Source organism: Berghia stephanieae, chromosome 5 (genome assembly GCF_034508935.2).
Source record: "Berghia stephanieae isolate SIO BIC M18660-M18661 chromosome 5, UCSD_Bste_1.3, whole genome shotgun sequence".
NCBI lineage: Eukaryota > Metazoa > Mollusca > Gastropoda > Nudibranchia > Aeolidiidae > Berghia > Berghia stephanieae.
The window spans coordinates 53315105-53339597 of NC_088364.1; the positions used below are offsets into that span (position 1 = coordinate 53315105).

The window sequence follows — 24493 nt, forward strand, 5'->3', positions numbered from 1 at the left end:
AGTATTTCAGAAAATTCTATATTGACGTTTGGGGAAACGCATCCATATAAATACTAAATAAACATGAAGTCTATAAAACAAGAATTGAACAGCTAAATTTCACTGCAATATATACATGTATATGCAATATACCACCTCGTCAGTAAGTCGAACTTATTCAACTACTGCATGGGAAAATTCAAACAATAGGAATCATGAGATCCAATTAAGCTAGAAAAATTGATATGTATTTATTATAAAGATTATTATTATTATTATTATCATTATTATTTATTATTATTATTATTATTATTATTATTATTATTATTATTATTATTATTATTATTATTATTATTATTATTATTATTATTATTATTATTATTATTTTTTTATTATTGTTGTTGTTGTTGTTGTTGTTATTATTATTATTATTAATATTATTGTTATTATTATTATTATTATATATTATTATTATTATTATTATTATTATTATTATTATTATTATTATTATTATTATTATTATTATTATTATATTTACAATTATTATTATTATTATTATTATTATTATTATTATTATTATTATTATTATTATTATTATTATTATTATTATTATTATTATTATTGATGTAGATTCCAAGAGAACACTATCAGTGTACTTAGTTTGAGATCACCTTTAAGTCTCACCCAGACACAAGCACAAGATCCCACTAAAAGGAATATACTCAAGTGTTTACAAATCTTGTGTTTAAAAAATTAATAAATAACACTCCATGACAGAGAGATGATTTACTTGGGAAAAATATCATCTCCCAAAACTATAAATTCGACTGTTTCCCTCCCAGCCAAGGACCCCGGCAGGGTCAGGACTAAACTAAGTAATCTCATTCCAAGACAAAGTTAGAAACCAATTTGAAAACAGATACAGGGGGATAGAAGACACAGAAAGTACCTCCCTGCCCACTATTGGAGGTCAGAAACCCCACCCAGATATGGCTAAATCAAATATCCACGAAGCCTTCAATATTGTAAAATCAAGTGTATCTTTTTCTTCCATTCTGACATCAGAATATGACAGGATAAATGGGGGTATGGTCTGTCTGGCTCTGAGTCGCACTTGGATGGCAGCAGCGTTAAAGTTAAAGATTGAATGTACAGTTCAAATCCCCTAGTCGTGACGTGTACATGAAATATGGCTATTATTCTTATTTCGGATTAACGCTCAAGTTGTTTCGTAATATCAGGTAAGTTCAACAATACGGTTTGACATACAAGTCGAGACTTCTTCCAGCGGGAGCAACGTGTATTTATTTGCAGGTCTGATGACCCAATTCATCATGGGCTCATTGTTATAATGAAAATTTCAAAAAATAACGAAAAATATTGTCCATTACAACAATGTTAAACTAGGCCTATAATTGGGTTCGGATGTCAGACCTGCATATGTGGATACGTTGATCGAGAGCAATAAATTGCAGCAATAGTATATCCTTACCAGACCACATACGATAAACTAATCTAAAAAGGATAAAGGCTTTCCTTTCTGAATAAAAAAAAAATACACTTTAAATATATCTAACAATTTAGAATTCTACATACGTTAAGTTGTTTGTTTTCTATTGGGGGGGGGGGGGGGGGGTCATTTCAAAAGTTAACATAGGCAAACATCAGATATTTAACAGTAATGTATTAAAGATTCATATTAGTTTCATATGTTTCAACTTTATATTATTGTATAAATATTATAGTGAGACATTTCAAAACAGTAATTTCCATTCAATTATGCAAAATTACAGATGATTTCGCATTTTTGTCCATGGTGAAAATGGTTTTCTGATTCCCAAAATGGTTATGTGATGTTTGGTATTTACATTTTTCATGTACCTTTCAAAAAAAAAAAATAAATAAATAAATAAATATATATATTATATATATATATATATATATATATATATATATATATATATATATATATATATATATATATAATACATGTATTTCAAGTGTAAAGAAAATGACACAGAGCAGTGTAACCGTGTGTCGCTACTGAGCAGCGCCGCCATTTATCTACCAAAATCGAACCCCCCCCCCCCCCCCCCCCCCCCCTCCTTCTTTTTTTTTTTGTTGTTGTTTACTGCCCGATATTTTTTTAACATGTATAAAATTGTGTCCTTAGATCGGCACCAGGGGGTTATGATTATTATGGGAGTGAACGCGAGTCTCAAAGGTGTGTTCGTGACGAGTCGATGGGTGAAAAGAAAGCAGCCCAGGACTAGATCGAGAAATCGCGTGTCCAGTTTAAAGATACTCGACGACAAAGTCCATTTAAATTATAGCAAAGGCTATAATGTGGCCTTGTGGTATGACACACGCTTTCGGATCGAAATGTCCTGTTTTCCAACCTTGCTCGGCGCATAGTTGAGCCCTTGGAAAAGGCTCTTAACTCGCATTTTCTCACCGTACTCAGGTGTAAAATGAGTAAAATGGTCATTAACAGCGTTGTATCTGTCGGAAAAAAATTGTAATATCGCCTAACAGCAGCAGGCGTCATGTCTCGTCCAGCATGTTGCGTGTTGCTGTTGATCGGGGACCCCCCGTAAAGCGCTTTGAGCACGTTTAGTGGATATTGCGCTATATAAAAGCTCAAAGAAACTCACAAACCAACTGTTTATAAGTTATGTCCCATGTCTATTGATAGAAAAGTCGCAATGATGAAACCGGTCGAGCCCACTGATATTATTTCTTCTAATAACTGGCCTCAAATGAACATATTTCTCTTTCTTTTTTTTTTCTTTTTTTTTCTTTTTTTTTTTCAGATTTTGCTTCAAATTTTGTGAAGTTAAAAACAAATCTGAAAAAGAGAAATACCCATTGAATCGTAATGAATGTGACAATGTTTCTATAGTTGATAATGAGAGGGTTAAAGCCAAGTACATATCTAGTTGCTTTATATTTATTTTTCAACATGATTTTGGTGTGAGCTACTCACAAAAATGTTGTGAACTGAAATTAAGGGTTAAAAGGTTGAACAACCATCTTATCCTTGTATCCCCAGCAACATGAAATCAACTGGCCTTCTCCTCTCGCCTTTTCTCGTTCTGCTATCCTTGACCACCCCAATGTGCCAGTCAGTCAACTATTACAGCAGTCCACGGAACAAGGATAGCGCTAGGACACACTGTGACTCTTGCTGCCGGGGTCTTCCTGGGCCACAGGGGGTACCGGGTCATTCGGGACTCCATGGAGTCCGCGGACAAGATGGCAGCAGGGGAGACAAGGGAGACAAAGGGGAAATAGGACAGAAAGGAGATTTCGGTGAGTTTTGTACTCCCATAAAGATAGAGACAACTTGAATAGGCAATGATGGGAGTTGGCAGCTCTGAGATTTTCATAAAAAATGACGTTTCAAGTTGTATGAGGCGAAGTGGTTAAGGAATTGCACTATGACTTGGTTTGATCCCAGCTTAGACACTTTCTTTTTTTTTTTCTTTTCTTTTGGGAGGAGAGGGGGGGGGGGTAAGATTATTTACCATAATGTGCTCATTTCGAACACCGTGTGTGATTCCTGTTGACATCAGAAGTTGTTTGATGATGATCTATATATTCCTCCATGGATACCTAGGGAATGGCATCTATTGATGATGCTCCGAAGGGTGTAATTTTTAATTATTTTTTTAATTAGCCTTTTTAAAGAGGCGCCCAGGAGAAGAAAAAAAAAGGTAGAAAATTGTTTGGGGCGGATTTCGAACCTCTGCCAATAGTATGTGAAAAAATGGCATCTATATCTTGCAGCGAGACAAAGTATATAAAGGGAAGAAACTGTCCTTTTACAGATAAAGATGAGATGAGAATTATAGCTCCAATTTATCAGGTACACAACAACTGCTGACTTTCCAATCATCAACAACTTAGACGAACGATGAACAGAGCAGAAGATGACGTGTTTGTCAGGATACAAAAAAATATGAGAGTGGGGAAATGAGACGCCTTCGTGTGCCTCGTTTAAACAAGTTGCCTATGTCATGAATGGCAGCTACCGTTCTTCTCACCAGAATGCAAGCTACAAGTAGCAACATTTTAAATGTATAATATGGTGAAGATTGATGCGAGAACTTGTCTAGAAATAACACTAGACTTCTGACATGTGAGTCTAGATTATAGAAAAGACTCTTTACTCACATATACTCAATATACTCAGGCCAAACATGAAAATCGGGTTGTGTGTCCACTCATGTTTAGTGTAGTTGTTAGTTTGAAATCCTTTATAAAGCGATTTGTGAATATTCAATGGATATTGCGCTATGTATAACCTATTTTGTTCTTATTTGTTGTTGTTGTTGTTATCTCGAGGCTTCATTTTAAAATTTAAACAGAGCACGGAATGAGTGACAACTAGAATATATGTTCTTTGCGTGATGTACGTTACTGTAGCCCGATTGTGGTTGGAAAATATAGCCTATTTCTATTTTAATGTCATAAAACTAGTGACAGCGTCAAAAAACAGAGAGAGAGAGAGAGAGAGAGAGAGAGAGAGAGAGAGAGAGAGAGAGAGAGAGAGAGAGAGAGAGAGAGAGAGAGAGAGAGAGAGAATTTAAAAACAACAGAAATTCAAGACCGACAATGAATAGTAAAAAGAAAAACCAAAACCAAAAATTAAAAAAAAAAAAGCAAAACAGAAACAAAAATAAATAAATTAAACGTAACAAATACTGTATCAATATGTCAAAATTTGATCTGAAGACAAGCCTGCACTATCCCTATGCTCGTAAAATGTCTTAAAACTGCATAATTATAAATTTATGACTATTTCAGGTCTTAAGGGAGAAATGGGTCAATTAGGCCCCAAAGGTCGCCGTGGAAAGAAAGGGTCATTAGGAGAAACTGGACCCGAAGGACCACAGGGCCCGAAGGGGGATATAGGCCCCGTCGGTTTAAAAGGTGAGGAATTCCTGTTTTCATATTTACTGACATGATATTGAGTTTTCTTTTTTCCTCGAAGCACGTTAAAATATGCAAACTTCCTAAAAATACACTAACTATAACGGCAATTTAAAAAATTTAAAATGATTTTCCTTCTTTACAAAGATGGTGGCTCAACTTCAGTTCTTAACTGACGAAATCTGTCTTGTGCCTTTGATATCATCGACCATATTCTCATACACAGAGAAAAGGAGATATAGAACATTAGGCACTGCACTGGCATAAGTCAATTCTTAAATGTTAATCAAGAATCTTCATTTTAATAAATGTGTCAGTGCATGACATAATCAGTCGGAAGGTGAAAGTTTTGGGTTTGCATTTTTTTGGTATTTTCTGAAGAAAATAATCTCAAAAGAGTATTTTAATCTTTTTTAAAAAGTAAATCGGGGTGATTTTTCATGAAGTTATGGTCAGATGTATGGACAAGGTATCCAGCAACTTTTCTCAAACTTCATACTTTTTCGACATGAAAAGGTAAAAATATTTAGAAGTGAAATAAAGCTTTGATATTTCCCGAAGATGTACAAAAAGGGGTTGATTTAATCATTTATGACAAGAACTCATTTTTGAAAACAATTGACCTTCAACTAAACTTGGCAATATCTCAGTTCAAACATTTTCACCATCCGACTGATTGTGTCTTTCACTGTAACAAATGGCAAAATTTCAGTTGATTTTGATCTCGATTTGGTTTGTTATCGCCCTGTCAAATGTTATGCAAATCAGCCCCTTTTTAAATCTTTTTTATTATCATTATTATTTTTCTTTGAAGTGTTTTTTTTTCTTATTCTGTTGTTCATGTTTTTTTTTTTTTTTTTAGTTTGAGGAACAGCACTTTCATCCATATCAGATGTAACTATGATTTAATGTTTAACTGTTGTAGAAATTTTACTGACATTGGAAATTGTAAAGATGAGACTAAGAAATGCACATAGACATAACAACTACAAAGTAAAGCTGGATGGTGATAAAAGTGAAAATATGAAAATTGGAACTCATAAAAACATAAAAATACATTATGTTATACATCAGTCATTAAATCAATAATTCTAGAAGCCGCCTTTTCCATAGTTTACTTGCTTGGTATAATATAAAAATGATTGTTTTTATTTTCATCAATTCCTTTTTGCATATTGTTTTTGCTTTTGTTTTTTTGTTTTTTTCACAGGCAGCAAAGGAGACATGGGCAAAAGAGGCCCGAAGGGTGAGCACCCCGCACGAATTGCCTTCACAGCAAGCCTCAGCGAACCTATGGGTCCGGTACCCCAGAAAACGCACGTCATTTTCGACAAAATCCACACAAACCTTGGCGACAGCTTCGATGCGTACTCGTCTCATTTCATTTGCAAAGTGAACGGCACGTACTTGTTCACCGTGCACGTGATGAGCATGGAAAATCAGACAGCTTATGGGTGGATCATGCTAAATGATGGATACGAATTAGCCTTTCATGGCGATGCCACGGCCAAACATGGGACCGGAAGTAACACGTTGATTACAAAATTGGTTAAGGATGATCATGTGTGGGTTGAACTGAATGAAAACTCTGCCATCATCAACCATTTTTCATCCTTCTCAGGTCATATCTTGTTTGAGGATTGACGATATCAGTATGACCTATAACAATCTCCACATCGCTATTTGCTTCAACGCCATTTAAAAAAATTGTCATATATTCAGATATGCCACAAGAAACGGTCAGAGGAGCGCGGATCATCTGGCAGAATACAATATTATGACGAGCTGAGGACGGTATATGAGACTGGATATGCTTTGGGGATGCAATTAATAGAAGATGGTCGACGATGGTGGTGGAAGAATATGGTTCCACAGGCCATGTACGTCATCGCCTCTGAATTGGGAGAATAGCTTACAAAGAGACCTTGGACGGATGTCACAGACTGTCCAAGGACTGTCAAACGGGGCGTGGCGGTGTTTCCCACATGCACTCATTGTGTTTACATGCTGGAGACTATAGAGCATCTGATTAAATATTGCAACGTTACACAGCTGTCGGACGGTTTCAAGACGCGTGGAAACTCAGGATGAGTATGGAAAAGTTTGTTTGCAAATTGAGTGGATCGTCATAATATAGTGTAAACAATAAAAAATGCTGCCACATGAATTTATCGCTAAGGTATTGTATTATAGCGTAAACCATAAGGAAAAGAAATGTAGTCTATATATTTTTTATTCCAATTAAATCCAAAGTTCAAGAGAGTTAAACTTTAAAAAATGAAAAATCTCCAGTATAGAAACTTGAGGACCATCGTGGTGAAAGGTGATAAAAGAAGAGGGTTCCAAGCAGTGTGTACCCTTTAAAAGTATTGCTTTCGCTGCATTGTAATTGTGCTTTCAAACTCAAATGCATGTGACCGAATATCAAGTATTGTACCAACTTTTAACAAACATTTTGTTTTCATACTAGAATGATAAACTTTAAAATTCGAATCTGAAGGTAGGAATAAATTAGTGTTACAAATTGCCAGGAGATGCAGAGTTAATTACAATTTGTGGCATTTCTGAATATCTATCTCATCAACAAGTGTGTAACCATTGAATGAACGAGCAATAATCGAGTGAACTTGTCAGTGAATATCCATTTTTATAATCAATATTCTCCTTAATCAAGTTATGAATCATCAACTTGTATAAACATCAGTATAGAGAACTTTGAAAATACATGACTAAATGAAGCCTGAGTGATAACGATGTTAGTACTCTTTTGATGAAAACGTAATTATTATTCAACAAGTCATATATATATATATATATACATATATATATATATATATATATATATATATATGTGTGTGTGTGTGTGTGTGTGTGTGTGTTTGTGTGTGTGTATACTCCCGCGTTAAAGGGGTAATCTGTAAATAATGTGTATTATATAAGCGCCGTCGTAGGAAAATAATTATCAAATCTAAACTAACTATTACTATTACAACATTTAACTGACCTGCAACCACAGGCAATAACCAAATTACGTATAAATTTTGTGGAAAAAGTCGGAAAGGTATATATAAGAAAGAAAAATAAAGCAATATTTTTACTTATTTATACAGATAATCCTTTGAAATATACTTAAATAATGCGGCGTGTTTTAATTTAGTCATCTATCCATTTCTGAGGAAAATACAATTACTTTTTGGTACTTTTCCTCCAAAAACGTAAGTGAAAAGATCCGAATCTTCAGAACAAGGTCCAAATAGAGGGTGTCCGATTTTGGCCATATTGGCCCCCAAAAAAGTCTGTATATACCGATTAAATCTGTATAAATGAATAATGTGCTCAGAATCAACTTGTAATAATGCCCATAGAAACATCATTATTATTCACTTCATATCCGGATCCATATAATGCATAAAAGACAATTCCATCAAATTCCAACTAGATATATTTTTTTAATAATAATAAAAATAATGCGTAATTTCTACAGCACCCCTTTCCACCAAAAGTGCTCGGAAGCTCTTAAATTATACATAGAGATATGCACATGCGATCATAAATATATCATTCCATAAAATCAATAAAATCACTCAAAGAAAACTCAAAGGAAGTAATCTTGTCTTGAAAGAGGCTTTAACGGAGGACAGAGAATTACGGTGTCTGGTGTCTGCTGAAAAAGCGTTCCACACAGAGGGAGCAGAATGTGCGAAATCACGTCATGAAAAAAAAAATCGACGTAGGAATAAAACGGTTCATGTACAGGGAAGTAGATGAGCGGAGAGTGAGATTCGAATTGTAGATAGAAAGAAGAGATGACAAGTAGTTGGGAGCAGTGCCATGGGTGCACTTAAACCAGTAACAGGCATTAAAGAGAAGCGATGAATGAATTATTAATTGTTCTTTTGTATCTAAATGTTAATTTATACGTGACTTTAGCTACAAATAATACGTTATTATGTGAATGTGAGATGCTTTTAAATAATTGAACGACTATAGTTAGTGATAAACATGGTTGAATGCCATTAATATTATGTAATTATGAACACGTTTTTCATGTTGTTTCGTCATAATTAATTCTTATGTACATAGTTAATGGATTCGAAAGTGGAGATTATAACCTTTGACTAATAATGATTTTTTTTTTAAATTTAATTTTCATAAATCCTCTCCTCTCTCCATCAGTCAAGTTAAATCCATTCAGTGTCGCCATTGATTTCAATAAATATCATTTTCCAATAATTCTAATGGTGCTGTTTTAAAGCCAAAATGGGCAGCCATTCGGAACTTCGAAATAATTGGGAGCAATAAATAATCTCATTCATTGCTTTGTTCATTTGTTTGTTTTAGGTGTTTAGCAGCGCCTTCAACACTATTTAGGTTATTTAAGTGCCGTATGATTATTAACTCTCTCCTTACCGATCATTTTCAGTATTTTCCAAAAAAATGGCAGGGTTACCCAGCAGAAATTGTTTTTTTTTTTTAAACTCAAACAATCTCTCTACAAAACAACTTTATGTTCTTATTAATTAAACAAAGATCATTGTTATTTACAAAATAAATCTGAATAAGAAAAAAATGTATATTTTGTCGTAACAAATTTGACGATTTTGCTGTAGGTGGTAAGGAGAGGGTAAACCCAGTTACCACTTTATCTTCAAATTAAAAAGATGTTCTTATGTACAAGTCTGAAAAATCTAAACTGTAACGGTCTCCTTGTTGCATAAGAAAAACTACCATATAATATTCCCCATTTAAAAAAAAAATGAGAAATGGCTCTTAATTTGCTGTTCGGTTATAAGGCCTGTAAATAATATGAATAAATTGGTCAAATTCCGATCTCTGGATATATTCTAGTCTTTTTAAAAATCTCACTTCCGGATGGATTTCCATTGACTTAAATATCGTCAGTGTATTTTGCTACACTTTTTTTTTTTCTCAACTAGACGTCTATATATCGTAATTATCCCCGGCATAGGTCTGGCGATGTGACATGTTCCAAAACGGTATTAGGATGTTGAGTTTAACCAACTAGGTCAATGAACAGAAAGACACTACAAGGCAAAATGTTATATAGACTGCCTCAATGACAAGAAAACTCATATAAAAATTACTTAGACTTGAACCGACGTGAACATTATTTGCAGGTCTGATAACCGGATGCAATTATGGGCTTGTTTTAGTATTGTTACAATAAATAATATTTTACGCTGGTTTGAGAGTATGTATTTCCATTACAACAATTTGAATTATCAGACCTGCAAATAAGAACATATCGACTTTAAACTTTTATTGACAAAAAAAAAATAAAAAAAAAAAAAAAAAAAAAAAAAAAAAAAAAAAAAAAAAAAAAAAAAAAATATATATATATATATATATATATATATATATATATAAACATTTGACAGATAATTAAGATTATTTGACTTCTACAACGTTGTTATCGAGCGTTGCTCTCATCAGGACTTCCTGATGAGAGCAACGCTCGATAACAACGTTGTAGAAGTCAAATAATCTTAATTATCTTTCAAATGTTTATAAATAGCTCCTTTTATCCTAAAGTTGAGCACTATTATTTCATGGTTTTTGTTTTTATAATTTATATATACGTTTTGTTTTCTTAATGGAGGGCAAGGTGAGGGGACTTTTCATTCTCGTGTATTCCTATTTGTCTTTATTTCACTTTTATTTAGCGAATATCAATAACGATTCCATTGTATTCTCGTATCTACCTCAATGTTATAAAGACAAAGGGTCTTATTGATATTTCTATCGCTACAATGTTTTTAAAGGGCACGTTTTCCTCATACTTGCAAAGCTTACTGATTTGGGAAGCTATGTCACAAATCAACGTGCACTTATTTGCAGGTCTGATAACCCAATTCCTTATGGGCTCATTGTTGTTATGGAAATATCAAGAAAAAAATGATGCAAAATATTGTCCATTACAACAATGTTAAACTATGTCTATAACTGGGTTCGGATGTCAGACCTGCATATACGTTCACGTCGTCACAAATACATTCGACAAAAAGCGACGTGAATTGTTTGAGAAAGACGTAATTGATTTTAAAATATTAAATATTTTGAAATGTCTTCATACCATCTATGAAAAAATATATTTCCATAATTATTTAGGACTATATAATAAAAGACATTAAAAACAAAAATGAAAAAAAAAATGCGTCAGCTGATTTTTCTTATTTTTTTCCTTATTTTTTCTTCAATCCATCCAAAAGACGTCCTCATAAAATATGCAGGTCTGATAACCAGAACGCCAGGATGGGCTTGTTTTGACATTGTTGTAATGGACAATAATTTGCGTTGCTCTGAGAGTTTTTCCATAACAATGAGCCCATAACAATTTGGGTTATCAGACCTGCAAATGAGTGCACTGAGCCCTCTACCCATCTACATTCTTCTTCTTCTAGGTTCCATGCCTGGTCCAGGCTTCGGATACTGCATGAATTATCTCTCTCCATTCCTCCCTGTCTCTTGCTTTTTCAAACAGCTCTTGGATTGTTAGGTTGGTGAAGCCCTTCAGTTGGTCTATGAGTGTTTTTCTTTGTCTCCCCCGGGCGCGTTTACCAGGTATTTTTCCACAACTTGCCAGGTATTCATTCTTATCTTTCCTTACTATGTGTCCGAAAAAGGATAGTTGTCGATCCGCTATTAAGGGCATTAGTTTCCTTTGTTGGTATGTTTGTTTTAGCACTTCTTCGTTCGTTTTGTGTGCAGTATACGATATTCTCTGCATCCTTCTCAAACACCACATTTCAAAAGCTTCAATGTTCTTTTGTGTTTCTGCATTTGTAGTCCAGCTTTCGCATCCGTATAACAAGATTGGCCACACGTAGCAACCATTCTATTAGATCCGAATACAAATTATCAACTGTACACCATCTGAACCTCGTTCTGCGGCGATGTGGTCCTGTGGTATGACACTTGCCTTCGGATAGGAAGGTCTTGAGTTCGAGTCCAGCTCTGAGTGGCGCATAGTTGAGTCTTTGTTAAAAAAAAAGCTCTTTACTCACATTTACCGTACTCAGGTGTAGCATGGACACCTGGCCGTTAACAGCGCTGTTTCTGTTGGAAAATAAAATTGTAACATCGCCTAATATCGTGTCTCGTCTTACATGTCAAGTGTTACTGTTGAATGGGGACCCCTTGTAAAGCGCTTTGAGCACGTTTAGTGGATTATTCGCTTATAAAAATGCCCAAACACATAAGCTAAGATAAAAGACAAAACCTCTCTTTTAACGCCAATCTATTATGAATGTGTATTTTAATCGAAGTAATAGTTGTTGTTTTTTTTAAGCAAACAAACTAACAAACAAAAACACGAAACAATGTTTTTAACCCCCCCCCCCCCCCCCCCCCCATCCCCCAAAAACAAAAAACAAAACAAAAACAAAGCTATTGAAATCGCAAACCAAAGGTCTTGTGGCTTAGCGACGCGCTAAACCATCGATCACCCGCCCCTCTCCAAAATCTATGTCCTCAATACGTTTACATAATTCTCTTGTCCACTGATAAAACGCCTTTATACATTGTATCCAAACATCGTTCACTCAATATTATATCGACCGTTAAAATGACGTCTAATTTCTCAACAACAACAAAGGTCTTGAAATCCGACATTTCAAGTGAATCTCGATTTAAGACTAGACCTCTATCACAACTTGGGCGCCATTTTAATTGATCGATGTTAGGGCAATGCGCTTGTCATCGACACTGTGTTTAAATTGTGTGCAGCACAGTGGAAACTATTTTAAGGACAAGTTACACGCAAATAACGTTTCTTCGGCTATGTGGTCTTGTTGTATGACACTCGCTTTCGGATCGGAAGGTCCTGGGTTCGAGCCTCGCTCAGCGCATAGTTGAGTCCTTGGAAAAGGCTCTTTACTCCCAATCTCTCATCGCACTCAGGTGTAAAAATGAGTACCTGTCTCTCTCTCTGTCGGAAAAAAAATTGTAATATCGCCTAACAGGCGTCATGACTCGTTCCGCGTGTTACATGTTGCTGTTGGTCAAGGACCCTTGTAGAGCGCTTTGAGCACGTTTAGTGGATATACGCTTCGTTAACAGTCCTATGTGTTTCCGTCCTTGTACTCATAATTTTGTCACCAGTCAAGCAGGAAGTATATGTAAGAGATCTCTGGCGAAAATGTAAAAAAAAAAAGGAAGGAAAAAAAAAGAAAAAGAAAAAGAAAAAGAAAAAGAAAAAAGAAGCGTTATGTCAGCGCTTGAAGGAAATGGTCAATAGGCAACATTTCGAATTCGATACGATAGATGAAGTTTGTAGGGATTCTTTCCTAGGCGACGAGGAACGAAATGGTCTTTAATTGAATAATAAGACTTATTTGTCGTCGGTACCCACTATCGATTATCGTCTGTGTGTGACCAGTCTGTGACAGTAACCGCATCTAAACTAAAGTTGTTTGGTACCCACTTTTGGAGACAAACACACACTAAACACATACACACATAATATAACATTCGCATCTACGCATAGACTCAATAGAGACATTAGAAGTGGTCGGTGTTTTCAATATTATAATTTTTTTTTGGCTTGTTCAACATGCATGAAATTAACTTCATTCCAATTAATTATATTAAAATTTTAAAATAACAAACCAAATCAACAGGAAGATACAATTGTACTTTTAGCAGAGTGTGTATAGCAAAAGACTAGGTAACATTATGTGGACGAGATCTATAAATAATCTGCGGATATACATTCAGTACAAACAATAAATCATATGCAATCTCTCAAATATCGTTAATACCTTATTTAATCAGTCTCCAATGCCGAATGAGATTATATAAATTATGGTGTTGATACTCGTGAAGAAGAAGAAGAAGAAGAAGAAGAAGAAGAAGAAGAAGAAGAAGAAGAAGAAGAAGAAGAAGAAGAAGAAGAAGAAGAAGAAGAAGAAGAGAGGAGGAGGAGGAGGAGGAGGAGGAGAAGAAGAAAAAGAAGAAGAAGAAGAAGAGGAGGAGGAGGAGGAGGAGGAGGAAGAAGAAGAGAGAGAAGAAGAGAAGAAGAAGAAGAAGAAGAAGAAGAAGAAGAAGAAGAAGAAGAAGAAGAAGAAGAAGAAGAAGAAAGAAGAAGAAGAAGAAGAAGAAGAAGAAGAAGAAGAAGAGAGAGAAGAGAGAGGAAGAAGAGGAGAAGAAGAAGGAGGAGAGGAGGAGGAGGAGGAGGAGGAGGAGGAGGAGGAGAGAGGAGGAGGAGGAGGAGGAGAGAGAAGAAGAAGAAGAAGAAGAAGAAGAAGAAGAAGAAGAAGAAGAAGAAGAAGAAGAAGAAGAAGAAGAAGAAGAAGAAGAAGAAGAAGAAGAGAAGAGAAGAGAGAAGAAGAAGAGAAAGTAGTAGTAGTAGTAGTAGTAGTAGTAGTAGTAGTAGTAGTAGTAGTAGTAGTAGTAGTAGTAGTAGTGTAGTAGTAAGTAGTAGTAGTAGTAGTAGTAGTAGTAGTAGTAGTAGTAGTAGTAGTAGTGTAGTAGTAGTAGTAGAGGAGGAGGAGGAGGAGGGAGGAGGAGGAGGAGGACGAGGAGGAGAGAAGAAGAAGAAGAAGATAACAATAATAATAAAAATAATAGAAATAAATACAGTAAACATTATGACGTGAATTCCGTAGAGCACCAACCGTGGACATCTTTGATAAAGGCAGGAAGTCATTTTAACGAAATATGTCCCAAAGCATTGGTCACCAAGTGCAATGGAGCGACTAGGTTTTACCATTAGCCACGAGTAAAGTAAAGAAAATGTGGGGCAAAAGAAAAATAAAAATAATTCATAAATTATAAATTCAGGTGTTTAGAGAACCAAAAAAAAAAAAAAAAAAAAAAAAAAAAAAACAAGACCAAAAAAAACCAACAAAAAACTGATAGGATTTCTAGACTAACGACAAGGACAATGACGACGACGACGAAGACAGTACAAAATTGTACCAATACGGTTGCATCACGTATTGATTGACATATATATATATATATATATATTGTGTGTGTGTGTGTGTGTGTGTATTCACATCATTTTTAAAGCACCATGCACAGTGCTCAAAACTCTTAAGATACTACACTTATTGCCACAGTAAACCATATAAAACCAAATATCCATTTTCTCCCGTAAAAGTTTGTGTCTTGGTTTTTTGGGGTTTTTTTTTTTAAAGTATTTAATCTTCTTCAAGTACCAAGTCTGTGCCAGACATCGGTGATCATGATACGCCATTCATCTCTTTGATCAGATAACCTCAGAAAACTAATATAACTATTACTCTTCTCTTTCTTTATCACCCAGCTTTTCAAACTATTCAAATATGTTTTTCTTGGTCTACCTTTACTCTTTTTACCTTCTATCTTTCCTGTGAGAGCAAGATGTTCAATACATTTATGTCGATTTAGGTGTCCTAAAAATTGCATTTGTCTTTTCTTATTGTACGAATTAATAGCCTCTTAGTTTCAGCTTGCTCTAATACTTCTTCATTAGTTTTCTTCTCTGTCCATGAGATTCTTAACATCCTTCTAAGAAACCACATTTCTGCTGCCTCCAGTTTCTTTCTAATGTCTTCTGTAATTGTCCAGCTTTCGCAGCCATATAATAATACTGACCATACGTAGGCCTTCAAAACCCTATGTTTTGTTGTCATTGTGATATTGTGGTTTTTTTTAAATTAGACTCATTCTATTAAAACTATCTTTAGATATTGCAATTCTTCGTTTTATTTCTGTGTTGCATCTGCCATTTGAAGTTATTATGTATCCAAGATATTTAAATGCCTGAACTTGTTTTATAGTTTTTCCATTGCTTATTAAGTTGCATATTGGATTTCTTTCTCTCCTTGATACAACCATGCATTCAGTCTTTTTTACATTTAAGTATAACCCCATACGTTCACTCTCTGTGACTATTTTATTGAGGAGTAATTGTACATTTTCTTTTTAGTCTGAAATTAGTGCTGTCATGTGCATATCTGATATTATTGATATTCTCACCATTGATCTTAATGCCTGGGCTATCTCCTAAAGTTCTAATAATTGTTTCGCTGTAGATATTGAAAAGGTCTGGTGACAAAACACATCCTTGTCTAACACCTCGTTTAATTTGTATATATTTACTTAATTCTACTTCAATCCTGACGGCTGCACTTTGTTTCCAATATAAGTTTCTAATAATTCTAAGATCTTTTCCGTCTATGTCTAGTCCTTCAAGGATATTAAATAGCTCACAATGTCTAACTTTAACAAATGCCTTTGAGTAATCAATAAAGCAAATAAATAAGTCTTTCTGGACTTCAATACATCTTTCCATCAACATTGATAAGGTGAAAATAGCATTTCTTGTACCTTTGTCGGGGACAAATCCAAATTGAGTTCTTGATATCTATGGTTTTATACTTTTCTTCATTCTGTTCATTAGTACTCTGAAGAGAATTTTCGTGAAGTGACTCATAAGACTAATCGTTCGGTGTAACTCGCATTCCGTGGCCCCTGGTGACTTTGGAAGTGTTATAAACACTGACTTTAATAAATCATCTGGAATTTTACCACTGTCATATATCTTATTCAATAGATTTGTCACTGTGTTTAAACCTAAATCCTCTAATGTTTAATATTTAATAAATTAGCTTATTACAGGTTTTCAATGAAGATCAGTAATATTTTTTTTAATATGACCTTTTATAGAGGCAATATGCACTAAATGTAGTCGCTTTACAAAAGGGTCCCTGATCAACAGTAACATGTAGAACGAGACATGACGTCTGCTAGGCGATATTACAATTTTTCCGGCAGAGTCGACGTTGTAACGTCCAAGTACTCATTTTAACATGTACGGTAAAGAGTCTTTTTCCAAGGACTCAACTATGCACTGAGCGAGGATCGAACCCAGGAGCTTCCGATCCGAAAGCGAGTGCAATAACACAAGACCATAGAGCCGCACGATACCACCGAAGAATATATATATATATATATATATATATATATATATATATATATATATATATATATATAGAGAGAGAGAGAGAGAGAGAGAGAGAGAGAGAGAGAGAGAGAGAGAGAGAGAGAGAGAGAATACAATACGGAAACTAAAATTTCGGTTCAGTCCCACTTTATTTAATATTATTATTATTGTTGGCTATGTGGTCTAGTGGTATGACACTCGCTTTCGGATCGGACGGTCCTGGGTTCGAGCCTCGCTCGATGCACAGCTGAGTCCTTGGAAAAGACTCCTTACTCACATTCTCTCTTCGAACTCAAGTGTAAAATGAGTACCTGGCCGTTAACAGCGTTGTCTCTGTCCAAACAGACGTCATGTCCGTCCTACATGTTAAGAGTTGCTGTTGGCCAGGGACCCCTGTAAAGCGCTTCCAGCACGTTTAGTGGATATTGCGCTATATAAAAGCTCAATTTTTTGTTTCTTTCTAAAATGAGAGAATGAGATTTAGCAACTCGCGAAAATACTAAACTAATCCAATTAGACCGACTGGTACTTAGAATGAATCTCCTCAGAGAGAACTCGGCCAGGTACCCTAATATGATTTTTGCAACCTAAGACACGCAGGCACAAAAAACAACAACAAAAGAAAAAAAACATATCGAATAATCTGGAAACTTGTAACTCGGCAAAAATCAATCGACGGCGGGTGATGTCTGTAATTTTACATTTTATTTTTAGTTTTCTGTCACAAAATTTTCAATGTGGAAAAAAAGAGTGGTGGTGGCAAATTTGGCCGGTGGTACAAATTGTAAGTGAGCGAGTGGAAAAGGGAGATAAGACGGAAGTCTGAAGATGAAAGAAAGTATGACGAGACGATGCGTAATTGTGTCGTGTTATGTGTGTGTGTGTGTGTGTGTGTGTGTGTGTGTGTGTGTGTGTGTTTGTGTGTGTTGTGTATGTGTGTCTTCACGTCGGGGGGGGGGGGGGGGGGGGGGGGGGGGGGGGGGGGGGTAGAATAGAGAGGGGGGCGAGGAACGGGGCAAATTGGCTCAATTACGAAACAGTCCTAGGGTCCATTATTTCAGGTTTTGAAGTAAGACTCAATTATTGCTCCTGCCTTATTAGTTTAGCACTATATTACTATACTGCCGCACTGTGGAAAAACACATATTTAAAAATGTGTCCAGATAACTCGTCCTTCAAATATCGATCGATTTAAATATGACTCTCATCTTGGCAAAAACTCTCAAACCCGAGACTTCGTCCTACTCACTTCATCTCTTCCTGTTATTCTTTTTTTAAACTGACGACAATGCAATGGATTGGTGCGGCGATGGTTTGAATGGAAAAACAATAGGGCTTTTAAAAACTTAATAATTCTTACAATTTTCGTACAATTTCTACGTCGCATCTGCGTAACCAGCTAAAATTGGCAAAATTATGCGAAAGGTGCCCTTACTAGAAACAAGCCCGCCTACTTCATACTACAGAGATGCCAAACGTTTTTTGGAAAGAAAGAAAAAAACAAAAACAAAAAAAAAAAAAAAAAAAAAAAAAAAAAAAGTCTGAAAATGAGTGGACCAACACATCTCACCTTAAACGAACCGTGTAAATGAACAAACAAAATCATTTCTCTTTACTCTACCCCTTTCCTATACAAGAGCTTGGGGCCGTTGTTCCTTTAATATTAACTTCTGTATTGAGAAGGGCGTTTTGTGGCCTCCTGAGCTGCTGCATGAAATGAAGTAGGAAAAAACGGACATTTGGCATCCCCGATACTGCGAAAAAGTCATAGAACTATGAAATGTTGGTTCTCACTGAAGAAGTAAGTAAGAAGACATCTGTAAGTCAATGAATTTTATCGAAAATGAAACGAAAGTTTGGTATGTGCGGCTATGTGGTTGAGTGATATCACACTCATTTTCGGAACGGAAGGTCCTGGGTTCGAGCCTCGCTCGGTGCAAAGTTGAGTCCTTAGAAAAGACTCTTTACTCATATTCTTTCACCGTACTCAGGTGTAAAATGAGAACCTGGCCGTCAACAGCGTTGTCTCTGTCTGAACAATTGTAATATCGCCTTACAGGCATCATATCACGTTCTACACTTTATGTGTTGCTGTTGGTCAGAGCCCTTTGTAAAGCGCTTTGAGCACATGTGGATATTGCGCTATGTATATTCATAACTTTGAAGTATTTTTTTTTAATGGGTTTTACGGCGCTTGCTACACATTTAGCCATTTCAGCGCCTGTAAAAAGGAGGAAAATAGGATAGTATAAAAATATATAGATTTACAATCGAAAGCACACAATAATAAGTAAGATATAGGGGAATTGTGCAAATAAGGAACAGATGTAGATTCCAAGAGTTGTACTTATTTGGAGAACACAGAGACACCAACATAGAATCCCATTAAGAGGAACACACTCTAATGGTTACATTATACTTTTTTTTTTTTAAACAACAAATATAACAGTACATAACATAGAGGGGGGGGGGGGGAGATACTATCTCCCAAAACTATAACTACATATATATGACTGTTTCCCTCCCAGCCATAGATTCCGTCCCAGGCCAGGACAAAGCCAAGTAATCGCATTCCAAGACAGATAGTAAGTAAGGTGGAAAATGTTTGTTTGTTTTTAGGTGTTTAACGGCGCTTTCGACACTATTTAGGTCATTTAAGCGCCCAAGGTGGAAAACAGATATAGGGGTATAGCAGACATTTTAGGAGGACGGAGTATTTAACCATGCTGATGGGAAATTGATCGTAATATAACGTTTAAAAAAGCTAAAGAAGGGTGGGGGGGGGGGGGGGCGCGGGTGTTGTTTATTTAGAACCTTGTTTAAAATTGCTCCCCCCCCCCCCCCCCCCCACACACACACACACCTCCGCGACACCCTTTCACATTTTAAAGAAGGCAAGCGATTGTTTGTGTGTATGCGCGCGCGCGCATGTGTGTGTGTGTGCGTGTGGAAATGCTTTGTCTCTTTACTTTTTTTTTCCCTTTTACGTATTTATTCAATTTTTAAAAAAAAATAGTTGACGCCCTTAATAAAAATTTTAATAAGAGAGAAATCGATGATAATCTACATTTTATGATTAAGACATCATATCATATAATAAACTATCACTTCAAATGCTTCAGAATATATTAAATAGTGGTTTGGAAACAGGTAAGACAGTGATAAAGTAATAGATAGTCCAAGCTATTGGCTATCCAAAAAAAACCCCAAAAAAATGATAATATAAGCGTGGTGGGGTCTGCTCGAAAACCGCGAATCGCCTCATGTAGTTGTTTATTTATTTTTATATTTTTGCTCGACTTTTCCACAAGTCTAGACGCGATGACCACTCAGCCGACGGTCATCATGAGCTAAGATTTGAACAATGTACGGACATGGACACGAAGGATGGTATTATACCGGGGTATCGATATGGTGTGCTTACAACAATACAAGATAAACGAAGTAAATAAATAATAAATAAATATATATATATATATATATATATATGTATATATATAAATAAATCGAGAGAGAGAGAGAGAGAGAGAGAGAGAGAGAGAGAGAGAGAGAGAGAGAGAGAGAGAGAGAGAGAGAGTGGCAATCTATTCGTACTTCTTCCTTCCATTTAAATACTTAAAGCAAAATAATTAGGCTAAAGTGATAGTGAAATTTTGAGGAATTGGAGTGGATTTGAATGAGGGCGGGCTGGGGATGGGGATGAGGATGGGGTAGAGAAAGGGGTGGCTCCAAGCAAAATTTGTGGTATGGTTAATTTAACAGGTGATGGAGAGGGGAGATTAGGGAGGAAGGGAGGGAGGGAGGGAGGGAGAGAGAGAGAGAGAGAGAGAGAGAGAGAGAGAGAGAGAGAGAGAGACAGAGAGAGAGAGAGGGGGGGGGGAGGTGAAGAGAGAAAAATAGGGGGGAGATGAGTGTGTGTGTGCGTGTATGTATGTTGTGTGGTGTGTGTGTGTGTGTGTGTGTGTGTGTGTGCATTGATGGTACCCGCAAGCCAAGTAGTGAGGAAGGCCTATCTAATTTGATTGGCTATCCGGATGTTTGGGAAATTGGCGGGCAACGAAATAAACATTAGTCAAGTGGTCTAGCAGTCAAATGAATGAAAGAAGTAGAGAAGCAAGGACGCGAAGGAATGGTGAGGGGCGGCGACTGGTTGAGTGGATTGAATGGATAAATAGATTGATAAGGATCGGCACAGATGGAAATCGAAGGCCACAGTTTGATAGGAAAAAGATCAAAAGGGTATTTAATCGAGAAAATTTGAGCATGTTTCCAACTGTCGCGGACGTTTGATGTAATCTAATGCACTAGAGACGTATAGGTACTTTTTTAAAAAAAACAATAAATGAGCAGTCCATCAGATCCATTAGGCCTATGGAGCAGAGGTTTATTCAGGTTTCTATAGCTTTAAAAAGGACAATACAGGGGTATGGAAGCCACAGCAATTGACCTCCCTCTCACTATGGGAGGACAAAAAACACCACCCAGAATCGTGTTGCTTATCCTGCGTGTAATGTAAATATATTAAATTTTAAAGGGTCAATTCATAACACAATTCCTATTAATGTTATACCAATTACAAAAATCTGTTTGCCACGTAACTTGAGCACAGTCAAAAATTGAAACAGGAGCATATCATAAGATCCCATTAGAATTATCATTAATATCTTCAAGATTATCATTTATCACCTCTCTCATATTAAAGATTAATACGACTGTGCTATAACCATAATCAGCACCAACAACGTCATCTATATAACCACCATCACTATTATCAAATTATCATTGTGGATTGGAGTAAAGACGGAAGTACAGATATTAGTCTGAGCGGAATGCATTTCAATGGTTTCACCACAACGTAACCTCCTACAGAACTCTGTAATACCGCTTGGAAGGTTTCTCTAATACTCTTTTAATTTTATCTTTCTGAGTACTTTATCCCTTAACAATCTTTTTAAGATTTCAACTGTAAAAAAGATTTATTGAGTTAGTCATAGCCATTGTTAATAAAGTAGAAACCTTCATGAACTGAAATATCGACTTAATGAACTAAAAGCGGTTTACAAGAGGTCTCTAGCCAAAATAAAAAATGAGCATCTAAGACAAAACATGCAGCCTGTAAGGTGCAAGTGTAATAATTTTTCGCCAGTCACAGTGACAGGTAATCCTTTTAAACCCAGAAATGGTAAGAACATTGGAGTTAAGAGTCATTTCAAAGGGATAAACGTTGTATTTCCCGCTTACTACACTTCAATGTCATTTAACCATCAAAGAAAATTAAGATGGTACTGATATCTCGATTGCGAGAGTAGTGTTCTCACAAGCAAATAGTCTAGTATTTGTCTCAGAAGCATTCAAGGTTTTCATCTAAACCCTCTGTCCATCCTGCCGTGATTGGGTGACTGGAATTTTTAGATATGGTGGAAACCACTTTGTAATGGAAGAAGATCTTATCCAAAGGGTAGCAATAGTTACTGTGCTTCAAAGTTATAGAAACTGAGATAAACTCTGGCTCCGTTGGCCAAATGATCAAATCAGTGGCCACGAAACAAAAAACTTGTGCTTGAGCTTTTATACAGCGCAATATCGACTAAATGTGCTCAATGTGCGCAATTTACAAAGGGTCCCTGACAAACAGCAACACTTAACACAAACGTAGAATAAGACAGGAGACCTATTATTCGATATTACAATTACACAAGGTACTTAAATAAATTTATATTTATATATGCAACATTGAGTTAGAGGCACTCAAGAAATAGAAGCACACAAAGGGAAATAACTTACAAAATAAACCGAAGCTACAATCTACCCATTTCCAAGTTAATGGACTTCATGAGATCCTCACAGAGTAAAAGGAGATGGTTTCTAATACAGACTCACCAAAGGAGATGATTTACAGAGCAAACAAATTTTCATCCGCCCCATACACATGCTCATAATCATATTCCCACATTCACATTCACTGGCTTCCAAGGAGAGACAGGATAAACGGAGTGGTCTCAGTTCAAGACAAGAATTGAAGTCATATGGAAAGGCTCATCATATTATAGAGAGAATAATAAAATGCGCAACAAATGTGCCCATTCCCCATGATATTATTATCATTATTATTACTACTAATACTATTGTCACTATTTCTCGCATTATTATCATTATTACCATCATCATCATCCTTATCATTATTAATATAATAATAATAATATTAATAACCAGTATCATCATCATTTCATCATTATTATAGTCATACACCAGGACACATTTCAGCTCATTTAGTCTAGTGACAATAAACACCCATTTTTAAAACCTATTGAGTCTAAAAAAGCATGCTACTTTATAAACTTGTTGATAAAACAGTTTATGAAAAAAGGATCTCCTTTTTTTTTCCAGATATGATTGACCAATCACGGCATTGTTTATATACAGTGACACACTAACAGAACATAATGCAGAGGCTTCTACCCCCAATAGCCCCAAAGAGAGATCAGAAGACTAAAAAGCGACACCAAAAAGCAGAATTAATATTGACCTGACCAAGGCAAGACCTTCAATTTTCCCCCACAAAATGAAGAATTCCATGCCAGGAACTCATTCAGTAAAACAATAAAATAAGGTCACCATCAGGCAGGGATCTGTTCAGTAGTCAGATACAACTTTAGGTGCTTTACCATTGAACACACACTCGAGGTAAGATGGCGTCTGCCATGAATTATAATGGCATTGGAAAACGTAGGGATAAACTGCTTACTCATCCATGATCCAGCTCAGCCGTATTCATATTGATGTTTTTATTAGATATGATTTTTTTAAAATGTCCCTTATTTGAAAAACAGAATTTTTGCCTTGAATAAGGAATCACAGAATGTAGACCGATTATGCGGAATGATTCCGCAAAAAGAGGAAGGGTTGGCAGGTATGGTGTGACTATGACACCAATATTTTAAAAAATGAAAAAGTGGATGGTAAAAGGTATGAAATAAAAAACATAGTAAACTTTTAAAATAAAAAATGCAATGATAGAATTTTACACCATAATAACGATTGCAAACAGAAAATCTAATATTTCAATAATCTGAGAAAGGTAAATAATACAGTGTATAGAAAAATAAAGGGAGCAAAAATGACTCATAAAAAGATAAACACAAAGTAAACGACATTTCAGCCTTTGGACATCTTCAGGTAAATTTATAAGAAAAGGAAATGAGCCTACTGTATTTTAAAACACTACTTTTAAGCTAAGCTTACTTTATTTCTATTTTATTTTAGAATAATCCATATTTACCTATTTCTTTTACTCAGGTCAACCGAGGTCTTTAGTTTATCTCTTTCCTTTATTTTAAATATAACTTTGAAACGCACTCTTCCTCTCCCACTCTCTCTCTCTTTCTCTCTCTACTCTTCCTTTTTTTTTTACTCTCTGTCTCTCTCTCTCTCTCTCTCTGGCACCATTCCCTTCTTTCTTAATTTTAAAAATCATATCTTAACAGGGTAAGGAGGGGGGGCAATAAAAACACTATCGCAATCTATAATTCTTTAATAACACCGCCCTACCCCCGATCTTATGCTTGATTTATATAGTCTTGATCTCGGTTTACATTTCATCAACTTGTCGCTCTATTCCTTTTCTTAACC

General features: G+C 35.6%; 2 protein-coding genes across 3 annotated transcripts in view; one reads left to right on the forward strand and one right to left on the reverse strand.

Annotated features, from left to right (window-relative positions):
• The window catches only part of LOC144973188 (DNA ligase 1-like), a 63236-nt gene that overhangs the window by 24987 nt on the left and 13756 nt on the right, over positions 1-24493 (reverse strand). The window lies entirely within an intron of this gene.
• Positions 1067-6602, forward strand: LOC144973189 (uncharacterized). The gene is made up of 4 exons (XM_078915333.1): positions 1067-1220; positions 3032-3291; positions 4789-4914; positions 6125-6602. Exons 1-4 carry the CDS (start codon positions 1162-1164, stop codon positions 6556-6558), a joined length of 879 nt encoding a protein of 292 aa, XP_078771459.1. The 5' UTR covers positions 1067-1161; the 3' UTR covers positions 6559-6602.